Below are 23,540 nucleotides of genomic sequence, written 5' to 3' on the forward strand. Positions count from 1 at the left end.
TCATTTGGTCCCTGCTAGGCTCTTCTGCAGACCCTGGGCCAAACTCCCAACTTTGTAAAGCAGCCTGCAGGCAAATCCTGCTGTCATAGCAATGGCTGCCTCCTCGTTCCACATTTTCCTCTGGGTTGGCAATGGGATGGGCCAGGCAGCATCCTCCAGGGGCAGGTTAGGCCGCAGCCAACGTCATCATACGCTTCATCCCTACACCAGTTTAGAAAACTGAGGAGGCTACCAATTTCTCCTGCTGCGCAACAGCATTAGACATTGCACTCTTCCTGGAGAAGCCAGAAGAAGCTTGGACTCCCAATGTTTCCTCCCCTCTAATTCACTTCTGTCCCAGATAAATCCAGAGTGGTGGTAGTGCTTGTTTTAATGGTAGATTTTCCGTCAAGATACAGTTGACCGAGCTGCTGTGGGGAGGGAATAATTTTTCACTTCCCCCCCAGTAAATCAATGCCTCCCAAGTAAAATTGATGGCAGGAAATGCATTGCAGGCTCTCCTAATCCAACCCCTGGGCCCATGGCCTGCAGATTTTCTACGCAGAATCTCCACTATGAGAATCTGAGGAGGTAGAGAGGCCTGGGAAGTATGGTGGGGCGGAGGGTGGGGGGGTGATGAGGTCTGTAGATAAAAGGACCAACGTCTAACATTTGACAGATATTTGAGAGAATTTCCCAAGAATGGTTCCAAATAATGAAAGGGAGGTTTGGTAGATTCCATGGTAGCTACATCAAAGCTCACTAAACTGCAAGGTACTTGTAAATTGCAAAGGGAGGCAGACCTTTTGTCTGAGTCATGAATTGGCCTGAAGCGGTGCAAAATTATTCTGAACAAGTTACTATTAACACATAAAAGTAAAGTCAGTCCCACAGTGATGCTGTCAGGAAATGTTTAGGCCCGAGAAGATGGGCTCAGATCCCCATAAAGTTCATTAGGCGGCCTGGGGTCAGTCACCATCTCCCTGTATCTCACAGGGTAGGTTGTTGTGAGAATAAAAATGGGGGGGGGGGGGGCGGCGAACCACGTGGACCAACCTGAGCTCATGGGAGTACAGGCAGGATTAAAATAAGTAATAAAAAATAATTACTGCATAAAGTTAACTGGCCTCGCCTGCCCTCATATACTCATAATCGTTCATTTTTGGCCTGAGAGAAATAACAAACTTTTGTAAGGTGAGCTGGCAAATATATTTACATAATTTATACCTCCCACCTTTAGCAGAAATGTATAATGGCCGCCTGGAGGCAACTCTTAGCTCCTCAGAAGCGCCCAGCCAAAGGGCTGTTTGCTGGCTTGTATTGACAAAGCAGCGCACTTGCACCAGATATAATACGCCCTAAAGAAGCTTGCTTTTGCTTCTTGTTTGATGGCATCAGAAAACGGCATGGCACCTGTGGCTGTCTAGAGCAGTGGTCATCTGCAGCCACTGACTGTGTGGCTAACCCACTGTTAGTACAGTGGTACCTCGGGTTAAGTACTTAATTCGTTCCGGAGGTCCGTTCTTAACCTGAAACTGTTCTTAACCTGAAGCACCACTTTAGCTAATGGGGCCTCCTGCTGCCGCCATGCCGCCAGAGCCCGATTTCTGTTCTCATCCTGAAGCAAAGTTCTTAACCTGAAGCACTATTTCTGGGTTAGCGGAGTCTGTAACCTGAAGCGTATGTAACCCGAGGTACCACTGTACTTTTCTGTGTGGGTAGGTTTAGTCACATTGTTAGAGCTGCAGGCTCACACGGTAAACTACAGTATTAAGTGTCCACACTGCAGCTATTGGTTGTATAAAGCCAATGTTTTTTTATTTTATTTGTTAAATTTATATACCACCTTTGTCTTCCAAGGATCTCAAGGTGGTGTGTACACGGCTTGCCTCCTCGTCATTTCATCCTCACAGCAACCCAGTGAAGTATGTTAGGCTGTGTGAGATGGTGACTGGCTCAAGGTCACCCAGGGAGCTTCATGGCTGAGTGGGAATTCGAACCCTGCTCTCCCAGATCCTAGTCCAACACTTTAACTGTTCCAAGCTGCCTCAAAGGGAAGCTGCCTCATGGGAGGTCTTGATAGCAGGCAGCTGACACACGTTCCCTAAGAAAAAGAAATGGAAACTTTCTCTACCACTTAAAAAATAACAACAACATTTGGCAGCATTTAGGTACCCAAATCTGCATGTTGTTCTTCCTCAGCAAAACATACAAATTAACTCTCAAACCCTATAATTGTGAGGATTTCAAAGCTCAGGATGCGCCTGCCAAGTTGCTAGATCTGGTTTGTTAGAAATGTAGAGCTGGAAGGGGCTTGGAGGGTCATCAAGGTATCAAATCAAGGAGCTGCTACAAATTTCCAAGCTTCCAAACCCCTCAGCACCCCTCCCAATGTCAAGTTGTCCACTGACTCAGAAATACTCCTCTATGCGGCAAAGGGTTCTGGGATGTATTTTATCAGGGCTGGCTGAAATAAAGCATAAATCCATCGACACTGTACAATCAGAGATTATCTCACAGCAAAATATGAAGTGACTGTCACACAGCCACAAGCTGAGAGGGCTAATGAGATCATGTCCTGTTTATGTGCTTCTAATAGATAACTAGTCAGCCACTGTGGTAAAATAATACTGGTCTGGGTGGGTCTTTGGCTTCACTTAATGATTCTAGCTTTGTGTGTGGTGGAGAGAGAATGAAAGTGGTTGCTGTAATCATCGTGTATATAATATGGTTATACACAATATACCGTAGGTGTTTTGCCTATATTACTAGCACTCAGGTTTATAGCCATATGAGTTACAAGTCAAAAGATAAAACATAATTTTGAGCACCTATGACACTATAATGTACCAAGTTACATAACTGATCCTTTTTTTTTTTTTTTAATAAAATTTTTATTAGATTTTCACATTTTACACACACACACACAAAACAAAAACAAAAACAAAACATGTATAATTTCATATTCTTACTTTCTTTACCCCCTTTCCCTGACTTCCCCCCACCCCCTCTTCATACATCCCAATTCCAATAATTAATTCAGCAAGTTCTTATCTCCCATCTTTAACATATTATTGTTATTTTGGAACTTAGCTCTTTTTACTTATCCACATTTAACTTATCCAATTCTATTATAAACATTAAGTCCTTTTTCTAAGGTCGACCTAATTTCCCTTCCAAGAATTTCTCCCTTCATATATTAATTAGTTATATGCCATAATGGCCAAATACAAAAATCATAAAATTTTGAAATTCTATTCTCCCCTCCCTCCCTACCCCGGTTTCCATCCCTTCCCAAGCAGATGTCCCCAAAAACAGTTCCTAGCCCGGATTCCTCACATCCGAGGCCTTCAAGTCTCTGTCAGTCTCTCTCTGCCGATTTTGTTGATAACCCTTTTTGTTGGTCCTCAGGTCTCGAAGGAGTTCTGTCACAGTCACATCAAATTTTCTTCCATCCAAAATACTTAAAAGCAGTTGCTGCAAAAGGTCAGCTGATCTCCCATATTCAAAGAGGAAGTCCCAATCATATTTCTTTATTCTTTTAAATTCCAGTATTCCAGGGACTCCAGGGACTTCTTCCTTCATCTTTCTCATCTTTCGCAGATTTGTAGTCCAAAGATCTTCTTCTTTATTTCCTGACAATATAGGCTTCTGATTGGTATTTTCCTGTAATTTTTTCACTCCTTCTTTCCTCTCCACCAATTCCAAAAACGCCTCTTCTGGTTCAGCTGCAGATTCCTTATCAGTCAAATCCTTTATGCATTCAGCAGAGTTGTTTGTTTTAGGGTTCAAGGTCATAAGTTCTTTGTTCATAGCCGTACTCTGCTCTTGCAGGATTCCCACGAGAAAAAACATTTTTTCTATCTCTGCCAGTAATTTTCCCTCTGCAGCCATTGTAATGTCTCTAGTTCCCCCTAGGGGGATTCCAATTACTTGATAGTCCTTTTTCCAACAGTCCGTTACTTGTTGTTTATAGCTACGTTGTTTCCAACCACCTCAATTCAAATGCAACACTTTTAATTCAGAGAGTCATTAAATAACAAAGTTCTTAACTTTAGCCGCCCGTTTGACAGCTCCTTTGACAGCTGTCAAACTCCTTATTCTTTTTCCTCCGGCTCACACACAGGACGCTCCCGGGTTCGGGGGGGGGGGGTTACACAAAAACTTCCAAAATTCCTCACTTTCTCTCCAGCACAAGACTTCTTCTGTCAAATTCTTGGAAGTATCTTTTATCTGACACCAAAAACAGTACTCTCCACCTTAGTTCTCCGATCCTTGCTTTAGATCGTTTGTAGGTAGGGGGGGTGCGGACTTCCCTTTAGCACATCCCCCGGTTGTACCAAATTCAAAGGTATAAATTTTAAAGTCCAGATTCCATTCTACTCACGGGTTGTTCTTTTTCCAGTCCGAATTTTGGGAAAAAAGTCAGCGCTCTCCGGCCATGGCTGCGCAGCTTCGCTCCACTGAAGTAGCGGTCTACTCACAGCACCACGCCACTCCCCGTACCCTCTCCGTAGCCTTTAAAAAGGCTCTTCGTGGGTCGGGGAAGGCGCTTAAAGGTGCCCGCCGAGTCACCAAGTCCGCAGGCTTCCGCGCCTGCGGTTTCTAAGGGTCCCCGCGTCGCCGGCGCGGTAAGACCCGTCTTCAGCAGAGCCGATTCCCTCCGGAGCTCGGAGGGAATCCGCCATTAGCCGATCGCGCTAACCCGGAAGTCGTTACATAACTGATCCATCCAGCTCAGTACGGTTTACTCTCCAGGGTCGCAGGCAGGGAACCTTGCCTGTCTTGGTTCTTGAGTCCTTCACTTGGAAATGTGAGGGATTGAACTTAAAACCTTCTGGTTTAAAGCATGCTCTGTTACTAAATATGCTACACACAAAAATGCCTGTCTGCATCTGGTTGAACTCTCAGGAGTGAGAAAATTTGATTTTCTCCTCAGGGCTTTTGGTGATTTCCACCCCTTGTTTCCTGTTCCACACAAATTGAATGGTGTGAAGGGAAGAGGTTGCAATTGTGTGTTTGTTTTTAAAAAAACAAAACATGAGGAGGATCGGTCTTGACACCGGACCTTTAGAACCACAAAGTCTGATTCAGGGCCGCTCCTACCATTAGGCAGAGTGAGGTACCTGTCTTGGTGGCACATGCTGACAGGTGAGGAGTGCACAGAGTTGTGTGTGCCCCACACCCTGCCCCCTGCGGTAGCCAGATGTGCTCAGGTGTAGTGGAATATGCTGCCTCATCCCCAGTGTTAGCCTTCAATTTCCAGTCTGGTTAGCTTTTGTACATGGAATGCGGGGCGGCGCCATCTTGTCATTTGCCTCAGACAGCAAACTGTCTCACGCTGGCCCAGGCCTGTGGAGAAATTGTATCCCTCATTTGGAAAACCCGAATCTATTTGTTATCATTTATTACATTGATACCCCACCTTTCCTCCAAGGAGCTCAAAGTAGTGCATATATGCCCCCCTCCCCACTGAACCCTGCAAGCACACCGTGAGGTAGGTTAGGATGAGAGACAGTGACTGGTTCAAGATCACCCAAGGAGCTTCATGACTGAGAGGCATTTTGGACACATAATCCTACACTCCAACTGTGACACCACACTGGTTCCCCTCTTCCCAGCCCTATACTAGTGGCTGAATATATTTGCCTTATTCATTTGTATTGCAAGTGAGAAAACTAGGAGGGCACATATTTACCCATGTCATGCTGCCCCAATACATTCTTTAAATCTCTTTTGTTGACCACCAGCATTATGCTTTCCATTTTTAAGTTTGGAAGGTGTCATGGGCTTTGAAGACTCTCAGGATGCAAGGGAGAAACGCACTTCAAGTTTGCAGCTTACCAACGTAACAAATTTATTGCGGAATAAACAGACTTGACCAGATACAGGAAGGGTTATCCTCAGATATATGAGCAGGGTGGGAAATTGCAAAGCAGTTGGGCCAAACCATGAAAGTAAGAGATTCTGTCTGTGACAATTCCAGGTCAAGCTTAAATGTATACAAGATAAGCATATCAACCATTCACAACTTCAATAAGAGGTGATAACAATGTCTTTCCAGTTTCACTATGCTAATTTAATAGCAGTCTCCTGAGACAGACATGAATGCCAACTAACCAACCAAAGTGGAAGGAGAAACCATTATATTGTGGGAGGCTTAAATAAATAAAATAACATCAACTTACAAATTCTAGTTGAGGAAGTTCCTGTTAGAGTCTCCCTTTGAAGTCTCTTGGCTGGAAAGCGGTCAGTAGCAGAGTGTCCTAGTCCAGGAGAAGGGAATGTTCTGCTGGTTTCTGAAGGCTGCCATTTTTGATGTCTGATTTGTGTCCATTTCATTCTTTTTCATAGAGAATGACTTGTCTGCCCTGAGGCAGAGAGAGCAGCATTCTTGGCAAATTGCAGTTTGTTTATTAGGAGGGTTCTATTCCGCCCACTGTGACAATGTATTTTTAAATGGACTGGGTATCGTGTTATGCCCCTCGGGTACTGTTGTTTTAATTATGTAATTGCTATACTGGATTCTGTTTCAATCTCATTATTTTTTATTGCATTTTTGTGTTTGCAACCTGGGCCCTTGGGTGGGGAAGGGTTGAAAGGCAAGGTAATTGGTTTCATAAATAAATAAACCACCTCCTTTGGAAGGGGGCGGACTCTCCATCCTTGGAGGTTTCTAAGCAGAGGTTGGATGGCCATCTGTCACAGATGCTTTATTTGAGATTCCTACATTACAGGGGGTTGGACTAGATGACCCTTGGGGTCCCTTACAACTCTAAGATTCTATGAAATATATAAATACCATGGGAGGGTGGTGGCAAGCAGGCAAACAAGCCCCTGATGGTGTTACAGCTATCACTGTGGTTGTTACCCAGCAGGACTGTCCCAGCTGCTTGTGCACATTTGTGTGAGTGCGTCTACCAGCTAAGAGCAGATGCATGTGATCTTTTCACGCGTGTGATGAAGTGGGCTCTAGTTCACAAACTCTTCTACTAGAATAAATCTGCATGTCTTTAAGATGCCTCAAGTTTGTGTTGTTTTTTGTGGTTACCCTTCTGGAAGTGATATACAAGCCATCTTCTAGAGGCACTGCCGATTTCTTCTTGTTGAAGAGCTCCTGGGGAATTTCAGGGTTCCAAGGAAAACATTTGGGATCCACTACTAGGCAAATAGGGGAGATGCTTTAATTTGAAGTACAAATTAAGTGTCAAAAAAAAAACTTATCAGGTAACCATTCACACCTCAGGCATGAGGGTATAATTAGCCATTTATCACTTCCGTGGTTTGGAGAGGTGAGAGACATTCTCTCATACCCTCCAACATTTCTCTGATGAAAATAGGGACGTCCCACTCCATAATGACAATTTTACTATTTATACCCCACACATCTTACTGGGTTGCCTGAGCTACTTTGGGCAGCTTCCAACATATATAAAAACATAATAAAACGTTAAACATTTTTTAAAAAAACTTCCCTATACAGGATCGCCTTTAGACAGCTTGTGGGGTCGGATAACTCCATACCCTCCAACATTTATTCTGTGAAAACAGGGACAACTCACCATACCCTCCAACATTTCTACAAGGAAAATAAGAACATCCTAAGGAAAAGGGGGACATTCTGGGATCCAATGAGAAACTGGGATGGCTTATCTAAATCAGGGACATCCCTGGAAAATAGGGACTCTTAGAGAGTCTGCTCTCTGCTGCTTCCCTTAGGACCATAAAGGCTCCTGAGCTTCATACAAAGTAAAAGGTTTAATATGTTAGGAGCTGAGTGAATAGCAGAGGGACACTGACACCACAGTGTAGGGCATGCAGATGTGAAACAGCAACAACCAGGCCTTTGACTGATTAAACAATCTTCAGCAGGCTTCCTCAAACTCAGCCCTCCAGATGTTTTGGCCTACAACTCCCATGATCCCTAGCTAGCAGGACCAGTGGTCAGGGATGATGGGAATTGTAGTCTCAAAACATCTGGAGGGCCGAGTTTGATGAAGCCTGATCTTGAGACTTAAAATATGTTCCTGGCAAGGTTATTGCTGGGCTCTTAAAAAAATATATAGTTATGTATTTTCTGCTTTTATGTTGTAAACCACCCTGTGATCTTCGGATGAAGGGCAGTGTACATGGGCGCAGCCATGTATTGTAAAACAATACAAATACTTAACTAATTGACCAATTACGTCAGTTCTGTCTCCCCCAACAAAAGTCCTGCCCCCCCCCCAACAAAAAATCCTGGCTACTCCCAAGGCAGGATATAAATTTAATAAATAATAAGAACAACAGTTCCGCTTCTTCTTGTCTTGCTCTCTTCCTCTGGGCAGTGGGGTAGATTGGACCCAGAGGAAAAGGGCAACCTCCTGGGCAGTGGTGACAGTAGCAAATACACTGGGAGGGGGTCCTGCTGAGGGCATCTCGCCCGTAGGATCCTCTGAATCTGGAGCCAGTGCTTTGTACATATCTCCTCTACCAGATCCTGTAGGAGGAAAAGGGAAGGCTTAATTCATGTGCACTTCCAAGCACAGTCAGAGTCAGCACTACAGAGGAATCGTCATTTTGTCTACTGTGAAATGGGAATAATGACCTACCTCACAATAGTGTGGTGCCAAGCATATATCAAGATAGCCAAACACATTGTAAAGTAAAAGTGCTATAACAGGGGGAGGCAACCTAGGACCGCCGGCCACAAGCGGCCCACGAGGATCGTTTAACTGGCCCACGAACCACCCCCGAACTGAGCCGCCCGCTCGGCGAGTCCCTGCCTGCTGCGCTAAATTGGCATGGTGCAGTGTGGGGACTCACTTCTGTGGCGCCGGAAATCGAGTCTGCGCATGCGCAGATGCTGCAAATCATGTCTGCGCAGACGCCAGAAATCGTGGTTGCGCGTGCAATCCGGCCCACGGAGGGATCTCCGGTGCAGTGAACCGGCCCAGAGGAGGTAAACCTTACCAACCCCTGTGCTATAAACGTGCTATTGCATGGGGGGGGGGTGCAGTGAGGGACAGAAACCGAATTCTTGGAGGGGATCAAAGAACCTTGGTGAGATGCGAATGGCGAGTGAAACAGGAAAAGTTTCTGTGGGACTTCTGGGTCCTCTGGGAAGGTTTTGGGCATCTCAGAGTGGATAAGGGTAGTGCATGGCCCCAAGATGTGCCTCCCGCTGTGGTCCCCCCCCCCTTTTCTTCCCTACTCTGGGGTCAGGCCAGAGCTGATGGGATCCTATTTCAGAATGAAAACAGAGCCACTACAAATGTTTTTGGTTAAACACAAGCTTGATGGCTGGTGCCAAAGGGCCCTGAAAAACAGCTGCCACCATTCCCCCTGGGGTCTGGGTTGAATGCAGCCAGCGCTGGAGGTTTAAATGGGGGTGGGTGGGTGGAGAAGTATTTATGCGTGAGAGTGAATGCAGCACTGCTAAACTTTTAAAAGATCCATGCTCTCTCTGTGTGGGTGTGCGCACACACAGACATGTGCATGCAAAAAAAGCTGTGCTCTCTCAAGCTTATGGCTTGTAAAGATGGTTTACTCCTTGATCGCTGAACCAAAGAGGTAATGGCTGTGTTTAATCTCTGAACTAGGGACCAGCCTCTCCGAAGACCACAGGGCTAGATCTGCCCCTCCCCACCGCCAGAATATCAGCTGGTCAAGAGGCCAAAGGCGGAGAGGGTGCAATGGCTTGTTGGCAGTCCACTTTTCAGGAGCTGGAGTTGGCTCTTGGCTCTTGGCTCTAAAAACGGCTGCTCCTTCAAACTAGTCGTTGACCAGAGCTCTAAGCCCTAGAGGGAACCACAACTCAGCCAGCGCAGAGAGGCAGAGCTAAAGGGAGGAATAGGGTGACAGCAGTATCTGAATTTGCATATTAATATTACAGCATGCAAACATAGAGGATATAGGCAACTTCCTTATACCACCAATGGGACTTCCAGATGCCTGCTGTTTTCCTGCGGGATTCAGTGACGTGCATGCAAATTCAAGTTGCACAATTTCAAATATCGGGAGGTCCTTTGCAACAAACCTTCTTCCCGAGAAGATCGGATTTTTTGTGATAAGGAAAGTGACAGGACAGGAAATGTACTGGGAAGCGTGGACTAAGTGCATGGCTCAGTTTTACCTACTCTGACTGGCAGGGCTCTCCAAATTTTTAGACAGGGGACTTTCCCCACCCTAGACAAAGATGCTGGGAATTGAAGCTGGGATCTTCTGTCTACAGAGAAGATGCTCTAACACTGAGCTGCCCTCCCACAAAAATGCTTGTCTGTGTGCAGAAAATGCCCTCTAGCCTGTGAAACGCACACCCAGAGCCTCAAGTCAGAGTTGGCATCAGGAATCAACTTTGATGGGCACCTGCTGAGGCTCAGGATGGCCAGATCTGTCCACCTTGGTTGCTCTTGGCTTCTCATTTTTCCCGTTTTAGTTCTCAACATTCTCACATCAGATTGTTGTTGTTGTTGTTGTTGTTGTTGTTGTTGTTGTTGTTATTTCAGTCAGAGAAGATGAAACACTGAGGGCACCCTTGGCCAAGTCCTCTTACCCCCCCTCCCAAAAGCACGTATTGTTGGCCACTGGGTACAATCCAGGCAAAGAGTTACCATTTGATCCTACTGATTATTTAAACTGCGCTCTCTCTCTCTCTCTCTTTCTCTCTCTCTGTGAACATTTCAACAGAAGGTGCCGTGACAGAGATGTGACCCTGGCTGGCTGCTTGCCTCATTCTGAATGAATTCACGACTATGCACAATGTTAGATTTACCTAGTTTAAGGGAAAGGCGGGGGGAGACCCTTGGACGTGCCGTTTCACCAGGACACATTTTAGAGGACAGGAGGCAGTGCCTGTATGCCTTTCTGTTATGTACTGAGTTGAATAGGATCCAAAATGCAGCAGTCTGATTGGTCCTAGAACAATAGGATCCAGAATGCACTAGTCTGATTGGTCTGCAGGAGCCACCCGATCCAACTCCAGGTGGAAGCAGTGGCGTAGCGTGGGAAGTGCAGGGGGGGCCGGCCGCACCGGGCGCAACATCTGGGGGTTAGGGTTAGGGGGCGCAAATCCACGGGTTAGAGGGCGCAAATCCACGGGTTAGGGGGCGCAAATTACTTGCCTTGCCCCGGGTGCTGACAACCCACGCTACGCCACTGGGTGGAAGTGAATCCACAACCTGATTGGCCTACAGGAGAATCCCAGAATTAGCCAATCACGTGGGACCCATTGTGTAAATAATGTATATAAAGCAGACATTTTGGAGGAACTTCCATTCCTCACTACTATGAGCTGAATAAAGAGCATGAAATCCACACTCGACTCCAAGTACGTATATTTCACTTTCGTAGCTGCTGCTTCTTCTCACCTGTCTTGTTTATACGGTGATTTGTGTTTGGAGTCCTCACTGAGGTGGTCAACTTGCCTCTGATCTGTGCCACATTGTAATGTGGGCTTCCTCCATACATTTTTTTATATAATTACATACATCAAGACCATAGCTGTCAACGTTTCCCCTTTTTAAAAAGGGAAATTCCCTTATTCCGAATAGGATTCCTCGCAAGAAAAGGGAAAAGTTGACAGCTATGATCAAGACTAGGCCAGAAACCTTCTTCCCAACATTTAATAGTCAAATGGTAGAGTTTGCACTAATTATTTTGTACAGAGCATTATTCAAGCGTATGAGCTTCCACAAAATTCCAGGGTGGTACACAGCCAGATTTGCTGCCTCAAGTGAGATCGGAGCCTGAGATGAGGCCATCTCTGGGGAGGCGTGGATGGGGGTGGCGGGTATGCAATGATGAGGTTGCTGGCTTTCCTTCCCATCCCTACGCTCTTCCTGGCACCATGTGTGGCTGCTTACTTAATGGGGAATGCCAGTGGTTGTGAAATATACAGCAACGGAGGGGTGTGTGTGTGTGCTTGTATGTTATTTGGTAATCTATGGAATTTGGCAAACAGGAGGGGCACTTTTAACCTGGGACTGAGTCACCCATCTCAGAAACTCCCAGTTTCTGTCTCAAACCCCTTAAAAATATGCTAACCCTCACCAGCAGGCCCCCCCCCCGCCCCGAATGCTCAGTGACGTTTCTGTCAGCAATGCTACAAGTATTGGGGATCCGCCACCAGCACGCAACTGAGCCCTGGGCCAGGGTGAGGCAGAACTGTACCATTGCCCCCCCCCCGGCCTCTTGCAGTTGGCAGCTCTGAACCACACTGGGAGCCACCCTCCAGAGCAGGCCGAGGCCCGCTCTGACAGGGTCCGCGCCGTTCTGTCAGGAATTAGAGGAATCTGCTCCATAAACACAGCTCACCACAACACTCACGTTGCAAAATCACAGATGGTTCTCTCTCTTCTTCCCCAACATTCAGCCCCTTCAAACAAACTGCTTGGACCAGTTTCCCTCCCAAAGAACGCAGCCGAACTGAGTCACAGGGCCCCTTCCCCATAGCAGCCAGTGCTCAGCAGACTCGGCCTTTAGAGAAGAAAGGATGAAGACCCCGTTTGGCAGAGAAATGAAGAAGAAAGAAGACGAGGCACGACATGGTTGAGAGCTGTTTGACAGTCTTCTTCGGGAGGTTGTGGAGTCTCCCTCCTTGGAGGTTGGATGGCCGTCTGTCATGGATGCTTTTACAGTGGTACCTTGGGTTACAGACGCTTCAGGTTACAGAGGCTTCAGGTTACAGACTCCACTAACCCAGAAATAGTACCTCAGGTTAAGAACTTTGCTTCAGGGGAGAACAGAAATCGTGTGGCAGTGGCGTGGTGGCAGCAGGTGGCTCCATTAGCTAAAGTGGTACCTCAGGTTAAGAACGGACTCCAGAACGAATTAAGTTCTTAACCCGAGGTACCACTGTAGTTTATATTTCTGCATTGCAGGGGGTTGGAATAAATGACCCATGGGATCCCTTCCAACTCTACAATTCCATGATTTTATGGTTGGGTAAAGGCAGGGAGAGAGGTAGTGCAGATGGTTGGCACAAATTACAGCGAAGTCGAAATTTCTCAAAATATGTTTTCCTGATATTCCCCCCTCCCTTCTCATTGTTTCATGATGGCTGTCCTCCCAACCACCACCACGTGCTGGAACGATGCTAGTCTGGGGCATTGTGGAAGACGCTAATGGCTGCCACCTTGTCAACAAATTCGCTGCCGCCACTTGTGACAGACGGCATCCTTCCCCAACCTGCTGCCCTCTGGATTTTTTTGGGCTGCAAGTTCTAACAGGCTGGTGGGCCTAAGAGCAGTTGTAGACAAAAGACCTGTGGGGTCTGCCAGGTTGTGGAAGGATGATTGGGGGGCGGAGGGAAAAAGAAGCTGTGCTATTGTCATTGCTAAAGGTAAGCTCCCTGCTCATGATCTCTCTCTGCTCGCAAGAGAAACACCCCAACTCTGCTGTTCACAAATGGGGTAGAGAATTCAAGAGCTCACCTGAGCACAGTTCTAGGGAAGGAAACGGGAGAAGCACAAAGTTGTGTGTGGACCTTAGAGAAGGCTGACTAAGGGATATTCTTAGAGGTAAGCAGAGTTCCTGGCAGACCGTTTTGAGAAGGTTAGAAACACAGGATGCTGCCATCTGCTGAGTCAGTTCATTGGCGCATCTAGTTCAAACATTGCCTATCCCAGGGTAGCCAGCAATGATGGACTCCAGATGTTGGATATCAACTCCCACCCGTCCCAGCCAGGCTGGCCAAAGTTCAGGGATGATAAGAGTTGTAGGCCAGAACATCTGGAGGGCATCATGCTGGCTACTCTTGATCTATTACTGAAAATTGAAGTCTCTCCCTTTCTGGTTTCTGGCTGGGCTCTTTCCCAGACCAACCTGGCAAAGCAAGGAACTGAATGTAGCACTTTCTGCATATGCTCTGCAAACTCTTGCCCAAACATTATGGACGTGGGGTTGGAGGAGCAAGTCAAGTTTTCCCCACCACACCTAACTCTGAGATTTTTATTTGTATTGAGAGAATATACTTTGACGCCCCACACGATCAGGACAACTGTTTCTCATAATAAAAACAAAAGAATTGTTGTACTGTCACCTGGTAGCAATTTTTTTAAAGGCCCTATAAGTCAAATTCAATTAAATCTTGGATATTTTAAATAGAAAATAGGTATTTCCTGTTGGCATCCATCTGCCTTGAGAGACAATGGAGTATGAAGTCAAACTGCTGTGTTAGCAGCAGCAAAGTGACCTCCCCGCGGCGCAAGCCTGTGCCATGCGTATCCTGGGCTGCCCAGAGACAAGACCCCTCTCTTGGCCTCACTTGAGGAGGTCTGAAGGAAAGCAGAGCAATACGTTTGGCACCAGCTTGACTGCAGAAATTGCTGGAAGGAGGAGCACAAGGCGCCTTCCAACTGTCTTAGGGACTCCGCTCCGGATTTGTGTAGGGTTTACTCCTTAGCCTTTTCTTCTCCCAGAGATATTCCACAAGGCAACAGAGGTTTAGGAGCTACCTTCCCCAGTTGACAAGCCTCACCTGCCCCTCTTTTCCCTCTACAGCATGTGTAGAAACTGCCTTATTGACCATTGGACTAAATATTGGTCTCATCCACTCAATCCGCCAGAGACTGTCTTTGCATGCAAGTATTTCTAATATAATAAGTATTAAAATAAAACTGAAAAATTTTCAGGGTGATAAATGGATGTCTTCAAAGAGCCACTGGATGCAATTGGGCTCCTTTTGACCCCAGTCAGCACAACCAATGGTCAGGAAAGCCACAGGTTCTCCATCCCATCTAAAGATTCCTTTACAAAGATGGATGCCACGGAATCCCTAAGTGCTGTCTGGAAGTCCCCAGCAATCTTAGTCGGTCACTGATCCTGCCCAGAAAGGGAGTTGTTCATTGCTTTGGAGCATAACTTCAAATGCTTTTCACGCCAGGAAATTTGCATCAGGTTTGCATATTTTTATTTACATACTTTTTATATAATTAACACGTTTCCCCAATGAACGCCAAGCTCTCCAGTGGCAGCTATGCTGTACTTCCATCATGTGCCCTCCACCCTGAGGGCAAGCAGTTTTGAAAAATAAATCAGATTTTTAAAAGTGCAAGTGCACATTAATAATAACACGAACACAACAACAGAGTAAATTTCTCCCTAGCAGCGTATATACGTGTCCACGGCACCAAATTTGCCTAGCCAGAATAGCCTGGAGCTCTTTAAACATTAAAAGCCCTTCACTGTCGTGATATGGTTTGCAAAAGCAATAGGTCCTCGGACTTGTAGTCTATGCAACCATGAGGACTGGAAGACTACATTAAGATCCTTGTAGAAGTCCATATAAAGTAAAGGTAAAAGGTAAAGTACCCCTGGACAGTTAAGTCCACTCAAAGGCGACCATGGGATTGTGGTACTCATCTCGCTTTCAGGCCGAGGGAGCCGGCGTTTGTCCACAGACAGCTTTCCAGGTCGTGTGGCCAGCATGACTAAACCACTTCTGGCACAACGGGACACCGTGATGGAAACCAGAGTGCACAGAAATGCTGTTTACCTTCCCACCACAGCAGAACCTATTTATCTACTTACACTGGTATGCTTTCGAACTGTAAGTTTGTAGGAGCTGGGATAGAGCAACAGGAGCTCACCCTGTCGTCGCAGGGATTTGAACCACCGACCTTCTGATCGGCAAGCCCAAGAGGCTCCGTGGTAGTTGCATGATGATGGTAGGCCATGCCCTCCCCAGCTCCTTTTCCTTCCCTTTCCAATTACCACATTGGACCAGAAACTATTTTTTAGTGTACAATTTGGTATTTTATGATTAATATTCTAATGCAGGTGTGGGGAAGCCCTCCAGATGATGGTGAACTAAAACTCCCATCAGCCCCAGCAAGCATGCCCAAAAGTTCAGTAACAGCTGGAGTGCCAAAGCTTCTCCACACCTGCTCTAAACTTTCCTTTCTACCTTAGGTTTGCAACAGTAGACTGCACTGCTCAGAGGACTGTATTTGGCCAATGGGCTGCCAATTACTGACTTGTACTTTATGGAAACTGTCAAAATTAGGCTACAGCACGTGGTGGAGGTGGGTAAAAAAAAAATGCAGCCTATTCTTTACAAAACATTAACGGCAGCTAATGTTAAATTAATACAAATATCCTTTCAAAGAAATATTCCCTTTAACACTAGATCAATTTTTGGGGGGAAACAGCTTTGAGCGATTTGGCCAAAATTTCTTCAACATGTCAATTTTAAAAGGCACACATCAAGGGTAAACCATCTGAGGGACACTTAAAACTAAACAGAGGAAGTTTGAATGGAAACAGTTCTAAAGCCGTCAAAATCATCGTGTTCTTCAACAAATTCTTTAACAATTGTGAAAACTGTCGGGGGGCGGGGGGATCTGGTTATATTGCCAAACTCCTCTCCTTCCAATCCACCACAATGGAAATTCAGCATAACTTGTTTCCAAATAAATCATCAAGCTTTGACTATGTATATATACACACACACACCGAATATCATACAGTATTCTCTTGCAGAAGACTCCTTGAAAGCAGCTGATCTGATTCAATCCCCCCCCCCCCCAAAAAAAAAGATACAACTAGAGATGAAAGGGCCAAGTTGTTAAAACCTGGCAAAGCTTTTATGTACACAGCGAAAGTGGGGGAAATGACGTTTTCCAAATACAGTTTGTGAAGGTTAAGGCTCGGTTTGCCTCAAACAGAGACTGCCATCTGGTGACAGGAGGTGGTAGTGCCCAATGTCAGTTTACATTAACTCCATGGAATGAAAGTGTGAGTTTGTCAGTGGGAAAAATCCTTTAAGGGTGAAGGAATGATCTTGTAGAAAAGCTTGTTCCATAGCTTCCCATGTCTCTCCTGAAGGAGGAAACATTCCCGAGATACTTCATACATTTCAGCCGAGCTATTCTCTTATTAAGTAAAGATAGATGGATAAATCCTGGCAACAGAAGATTTCTTGGTGGAAAATACTCATGAGTTGCCAACTCACCCTGATGGAAAGTGGAGACAAAAATTTTGACTATAACCACTATGATGCAGTGTGTAAAAATGCAGATTTATAGCTGCAAGGATAATGATGCAGTGCAACTGCAAGACAAATAATGCATACGGCAATATCCAGGCCTAGATTTAACTGAAAAATTTGGGGATGGGTGGAGAAAGAGATAGCAAATAGGAATGCATAGAAATGGAAGAACGGTTGATTTGATGAGTGGAATTTCCATGGAGATCTGTTGCAAAGCTTGTAAAATTTAATTAATGATAATAATAATTCAATCCAGTTTTCCTAGTGAGCCAGACCTAGGTCCATTACCTTCTGTAAAAGGTAAACATTATTTCATTTTGTACGAAAGGAGATAAAATGAATGCAGCATGAATGTTCTCTGTTATAATGAGGAAGAGTTGCTGCTATTCCATTTCCCCCCGCATTTGGGGAGGGAAGGCGTGGGGGCTGGGTGAATTGTAGAGTTGTAAGGGACCACGAGGGTCATCTGGTCCAACCCCCTGCAGTACAGAAATCCTTTGCCCAACATGGGGCTCGAACTCACAATCCTACAATTAAGAGTGTCATGTTCTACTGAGAGAAGAGAGGTTTCTTCTGATGACTATTTCAAAAGGGAGTTGGAGAGAAAATCTGGGATATGATTTGAAGGCAGTAATTTGCTTTACAGGAACATATGCTCAGCAACAACAAGTTTAGCTCAAAACAAACGCTGCTGTAGAATGCAGATCTTGGGTGATGTGGGGGGAGTTTGGGGTGATGGTGTGGCTTCAGAGCCTGTTACCATGCAGTTCCTCAATGCTTCAACAGGGGGCACTCCCACACCAAACGGGGCGATCTCCCAGCTACGGATTCAAACCCTCCAGTTTCCTTTTCTGTTTCGCCATCACAGCCTCTAGCTCTGATACTTTCCCAGAATCCTGGAAGAAAATAATGAAAACGAAGAAAGGATATAATATTGTTCTGGCTTCAAGAATGCCCCAACTTTCCCCAGTCCCGCCGTGGTGCATTTAATTCTCAGAAAATTGTAGTGTCATAGAAAACTACAGTGGTACCTTGGGTTAAGTACTTAATTCGTTCCGGAGGTCTGTTCTTAACCTGAAACTGTTCTTAACCTGAAGCACCACTTTAGCTAATGGGGCCTCCTGCTGCTGCTGCGCCGCCGGAGCACGATTTCTGTTCTTCTCCGGAAGCAAAGTTCTTAACCTGAAGCACTATTTCTGGGTTAGCGGAGTCTGTAACCTGAAGTGTATGTAACCTGAAGCGTATGTAACCCGAGGTACCACTGTAGTTTGCGGTTTCCTGGACCCCAGGAGCCTTCCTTGGTGTGTTTTTTTGCTAAAGCCCAGTAGACTGCTTCCTGCTCAGGGATACAAGAAGCCTTGACTTGCATCAGCACCCTCCCAGCCCTTAGGAGAAGCTTCCGGGCTCCTTGTACCTCCAATAGGGCTCTCTGGACTGTGACCTGGCTGTAAACTCGAACTCCTTCCTCTGGGCTGACAGCTCTGAACTCATCCTTCTTCAGGGAGAAAAGCTGAGCTCCGTTTAGGACCCCCAGGGCACTTACTGTCCTGTGAGGAGGAAGAAAGAGTGAGTTATGGGGGGTGGGTTTGTTGGGGTTCAGAACTTACTGGGTTAATGTTTGTTCTGAGTGTGCCTCCCATTCTGACGTGGGAAAGGAGGGAGGAGCTTGTTGTTCTCTCTGTGTGTCTCTGAGAGAGACGGACGGAAGCCATGAATGCTAGCAGTCCAGGAGATTTTGGGAAATGCTGAGCTGTACATATTTGCTGCAATAAAGAACTGATGAAATTTGGACACACACAGGTGCTTCGTGTGTTTGTCTGGATCTGAAGCAGACTGCGACAGTTTTGATCCGCTGTGTTTTTACTCTGCTAGACGAAACCGGAGAAGCAAGAGGTCTGCGCAGCTCGGCTGGGAGCGTGCCGGACCACTGGGGCTAATTGAGGCCATAAAGCAATTAGATGGCCAGTGCAATTAAGATCTTATCAAGATCGTTTCACAGGTTATGGGAGGACCTAATTACCGCTAATAAAACTGTTGCTGTGAGTCTGCCGGTGAGCTTTGAAGTCTTGAAGTCAGCTTGGCAATAGCTGGAAGACGCTACTGAAGCAGGGCGGAGGTCTGCGTTCTGTGTTTTGCCTGCTTCTAAGAGGCAAGAGTTGCTGAAAGCTAAGAGCTGGAAAAGCAGCTGAGGAATCGGGTGCCGGAGGGCTGACTGGTGAAACGTGAGTACAGCTGGGCCCCGGGGAAGAGGAGAGAATGGCAGACGGTCAGGTCTTTGAGGACGTTCCGCTTGAGAAGCTCACTTTAAGAAGTTGGGCAACCTGGTCCAGAAGAGTAAGGGGTTGGTTCCTGGTTACTGGGCTTTGGGATGTAAGCCAGACAGAACCATTTCCCCTGAATCCAGGTCCTGAAGGGACAGACATTACAGGCTTTGAGGCTGCGTTGCCTGAAGAAAGCCAGCAGAGAATGCAAAGAGAGCTTGCTATGCTAAAGGCATGCGTACATGCATCACTTTTGCCCAGTTTGGAGGGCGTAAAGTCAGCAAGGGCTGCCTGGGAGGTGCTGAGAAGTTTGTGTGAAACTTCAGCAGGATGCCAGAGCCCTGGAGGAGTCATGCAGAGCCTGGAAATGGCTGAAGCCCCAGTCCCTGAGGTGCACGTCGGGGGGGCTGAGAATTCCAAAGGCAAGTTTCAAAAGTTTTCCACTGTGAGTGCTGAAGTGGAACGCAGTTTCAGCGAGGGCAGGGCTGGCACAGAGTGCTCTTCCGGAAGAAGGGGGGCCATGCCAGCTGAAAGGAGCCCTGGGCAGTATTTTTCCACTGGGGATCGTCGTCGTCAGCCAAAGGCTGGGAAGCTCCGGGGAGCTAGACGCTTCAAGGTCGGCCACCTGGACAAAGTGAAGATAAGGCCTAAAGAGTCGCGTGGGAACGCAGAGGCCAGGCCGGTCTCCAAGGCGACGGAGGAGGCTACTTCTACGGAAGCTGCCAAGGTCCTGAGCAAGGGGGAGTTGGTTGTCAAGACAACCAGACAGAACTGCTGCAAAAGCCCAAAGACAGGGGGCAGCGGGACGTTTGTTGCCAGTATGGCTTTGTTTGAGGACAGCTCTGAGAGACACACTAATTTTCGTTTTCTAATCGACTCAGCAGCTAACTGCCACCTGATCCCAGAGACCCCTGCAGTCGAGATGTGGAATTGCAAGGCAATTCCGGCTGGAAAAACTGTTCAGTTTGCAAGTGGGGAAAAGAAAAATGTGACTAACTTTGCAAATGTATTGTTTTCTGTTTTGCAGGAGCAGATGGAAGTTTGCATTGTGCCGGGAGTGCAACACTGTATTTTATCTGTGCCTTATTTGTTGAAAAAGGGGTTTAAGGTTTGCTTTGAACACGATGTTTGTACAATCTCCAAAGGAGGGAAGCAACTGGTCAGAGTTGCAAAGGGGCAGAATGATCTCTTCATTCTTAAAACGTCCCTGGAGGGTGAGGGGAAGGTTGAGAAAGCACAAGCCCTGCGTGCTACAGTTCCCACTCATGTTTCATGTTCGTGTGCATGGCACAGGAAGACAGCGCATGCTTGTCTTGAAGAACTACAGGTGCTACCTGAGGTTTCCAAAGGCTGTAGAATTGCGGAATGTGCAAGAGTCCTAGATTGTCAGGCTTGCAGACAGGCGAAGGTAAGAGGGTGCAGTTACCCCAGGGTGGAGAGGGTAACCACAAAACCTTTTGATCTTGTACACATAGATCTGTTGGGTCCCATGAAGGAACCAAGTCTGGGAGGGGCCAGGTTTCTGCTGACACTGCAGGATGATTTTACGCAGAACACCTGGACACATGGTCTCAAATCCAAGGAAGATGCAGCACAGCTGATTAGGTGTTGGATTGAGGAGGTGGAACTAATGTTCTCCACCAGAGTCAGGGAAATTGCTAGTGACAGAGGTTCACAGTTTACTGGGTCTGCTTTGCAGAAGTTCTTTCACAAGAAAGGGATAAGTCACACAGTGACTTCTCCTCAACAGAGGGGGGTGGCAGAGCTCAGAAGTGAGGCTCTGGTTAAGGCTGCACAGGTGATGCTGTCAGACTCTGGGTTACCTCCAAAGTTTTGGATGGAGGCAGTTAAATATGTGAGCTTCACCTGGAACAGGGCCTACAATTCAGTGGTAGGGGACACACCGTTTTTCATGCTTCACGGGAGGAAACCGCAGGTACACTTCCTCCGTGCGTTCGGTTCAACGGCCTCGCTGCCGGTGCCTGAAGCTTTGCGAGGGCCAGGTGAACCCAAGTTCCAGAAAATGATCTTCTGTGGGTATGAGCCAACGGCTCGTGCATGGAGGTTTGCGTACCCGTCAGGTGATCAGAGTAAGCTGCTGATCAGTAAACACGCTGAGTTCTGTAAGCAGGAGGAAAGGTCAAAGACCCCTGCCAGACGCGATATTCTTTCAGAATGTCTTTCTGATTCAGAGCAGGAAGGTTCTGATGATGAGGAAGGAGAGCCAGGGGCTGAGTCTGCTGATGACGATCAGCTCACTGACCAAAGTCAGGAGCAGGATGGGGCATCTCCGCAAGTTGTTAAAAGGGAGCCCAAGAGTGAGCCTAGTTCTCCTGTGAGGGTAATTCCAAGGGTTCGAAGACGCGTTAAGTCAGAGGGGGAATCCCAGGATGCAAAGGACACACCTGCTGACCACAGTGAGTCAGAGGCAGTGCCTGAGTTTGTGCCCAGGAGGTCCAGTCGCACAACGAAGGGAATTCCACCTGAGAGGTATCAGGCCACAGGTGCGTGGGTGAGTTTCGCACAGTGCGAATCTGAGAGTTGTGAGGATGTTCCACAGATGCCTGACAGGGACGCCAGGAGAGGGCGCAAGGCATTGGGGCAGAGATTGATCTCACAGAGGTCTGCAAAGGTACATCCACAGGTCTTGTCAGAATGCTCTGCAAGAGGGGGTGTTGGGGTTCAGAACTTACTGGGTTAATGTTTGTTCTGAGTGTGCCTCCCATTCTGACGTGGGAAAGGAGGGAGGAGCTTGTTGTTCTCTCTGTGTGTCTCTGAGAGAGACGGACGGAAGCCATGAATGCTAGCAGTCCAGGAGATTTTGGGAAATGCTGAGCTGTACATATTTGCTGCAATAAAGAACTGATGAAATTTGGACACACACAGGTGCTTCGTGTGTTTGTCTGGATCTGAAGCAGACTGCGACAGTTTTGATCCGCTGTGTTTTTACTCTGCTAGACGAAACCGGAGAAGCAAGAGGTCTGCGCAGCTCGGCTGGGAGCGTGCCGGACCACTGGGGCTAATTGAGGCCATAAAGCAATTAGATGGCCAGTGCAATTAAGATCTTATCAAGATCGTTTCACAGGGTTATGGGAGGGAAAGGGAATTTCTCCTATTTACACTCATAAAACGTTAAACAGGAAACAAGCAGGAAACAAATGTTGCCTGGATACACACCATACATTTAAAGCACATTCCTGCCCCCCAAGAATCCTGACAACTGTAGCTTGCTAAGGGTGCCAGCAATTGTAGTTCTGTGAGGGGTTAACAAAAGTTCCAGGATTACTGCAATTGTATGGTATGTACATACAACTAAGTCGCACCGCTACAGGTCTTAAGCTGTGGGATGGAATATCCATGCAGATGAATTAGCAGAATGCCTAAAACATCAATTAAAATATCCACGGTAGACAAACAGCAACCCATCGGATAATATGGCATCTCATGGACCCCTGAAAACTGGTGTTGGGTTAATGAGGGAATAGGGAGTCACCACAGCCAATCAGAAACCTTAACCAGGAGCACAGAAAAAGGAAACACAGCTAACAACTGGGCAACGGCAAATCATTAAGAAGCTAAGGGCTATTGAGCTATTCAGGAAAGTGGAAGCTGCTTCAGATATAGGCCAGTAAAGAAGGTGCTCATAAAACAGGCCAACTAGGAAAACTGGGTAGGTTAAGTTGACACATGCAGGCCTCACGATTGGCGAATGTGCAACATGAATCTGAAGAAGGTAATTGCAGACAATACAGGAAAGGCAGGAAGCTGCTTTGGGAGATACCAAGGAATACGTTTGGACTTTCATGGCCAACCTACATATCTTCTCAAAGGAAAACAGAGGCCAACTCACAATGGGCTGAATCCTTTGGCTTCCAGCCAGGTCCGAACTTGAGCAGGGTCTGAATCGTATCCTAGAGGCAGGTTGGTGTCTGCAGCCCGCTGGATGTGAAGGTTCCTGCTATGGCTAGTTGTCCCATTGGCCAGTCTCAGGGCGAGCTCCTCGTTCACCGTGTTGAAGCGCTCTGCCGGGGCAGGAAGTGATGTCGCACACGACGCAATGTTTGGATGGGTAGGCAGACCAATTAACCCTACTTCCCACAATCATATACAACAGCCTCCGATCGCTATATGCACAGTTCAGAAATTCTCCCACAGAACCCTGTGTCATGTCATACGAGGTCAGTTGTATAACAGCTTTCAGATAGCAAAAAGCCAGTCCACCACACCTCAAACTGCACATTTCAGTCTAAATCCTTCATCCATGCGACTCTATTCCAGTTCTCATGTAAGTCGAGATTTTTGCATCCTTGTACTGTGCTTCTGGGAGGGAA

At 46.7% G+C, this 23,540-nt stretch overlaps 1 protein-coding gene and 1 long non-coding RNA gene across 2 annotated transcripts in view; one reads left to right on the forward strand and one right to left on the reverse strand.

The window, feature by feature from the left end:
- The first annotated feature begins 12,817 nt into the window (after positions 1 to 12,817).
- Positions 12,818 to 16,482, forward strand: LOC307201338. The gene is made up of 2 exons (XR_013832680.1): positions 12,818 to 13,478; positions 14,592 to 16,482. It is a non-coding gene; the product is annotated as an uncharacterized lncRNA (long non-coding RNA).
- EPS8L1 (EPS8 signaling adaptor L1) overlaps positions 14,853 to 23,540 on the reverse strand; it is a 42,532-nt gene continuing 33,844 nt past the window's right edge. Inside the window, exons 19-21 of the mRNA XM_079950391.1 lie at positions 23,060 to 23,231; positions 18,363 to 18,495; positions 14,853 to 17,844 (exon numbers count right to left, since the gene is read on the reverse strand). Of these exons, the coding sequence (XP_079806517.1) occupies positions 17,770 to 17,844; positions 18,363 to 18,495; positions 23,060 to 23,231 (380 nt within the window). The 3' untranslated portion in view covers positions 14,853 to 17,769. The remainder of the gene's footprint in view (positions 17,845 to 18,362; positions 18,496 to 23,059; positions 23,232 to 23,540) is intronic.

The sequence above is a fragment of the Podarcis cretensis genome (genome assembly GCF_951804945.1).
Source record: "Podarcis cretensis genome assembly, chromosome: 13".
In the NCBI taxonomy this organism is placed as follows: domain Eukaryota; kingdom Metazoa; phylum Chordata; class Lepidosauria; order Squamata; family Lacertidae; genus Podarcis; species Podarcis cretensis.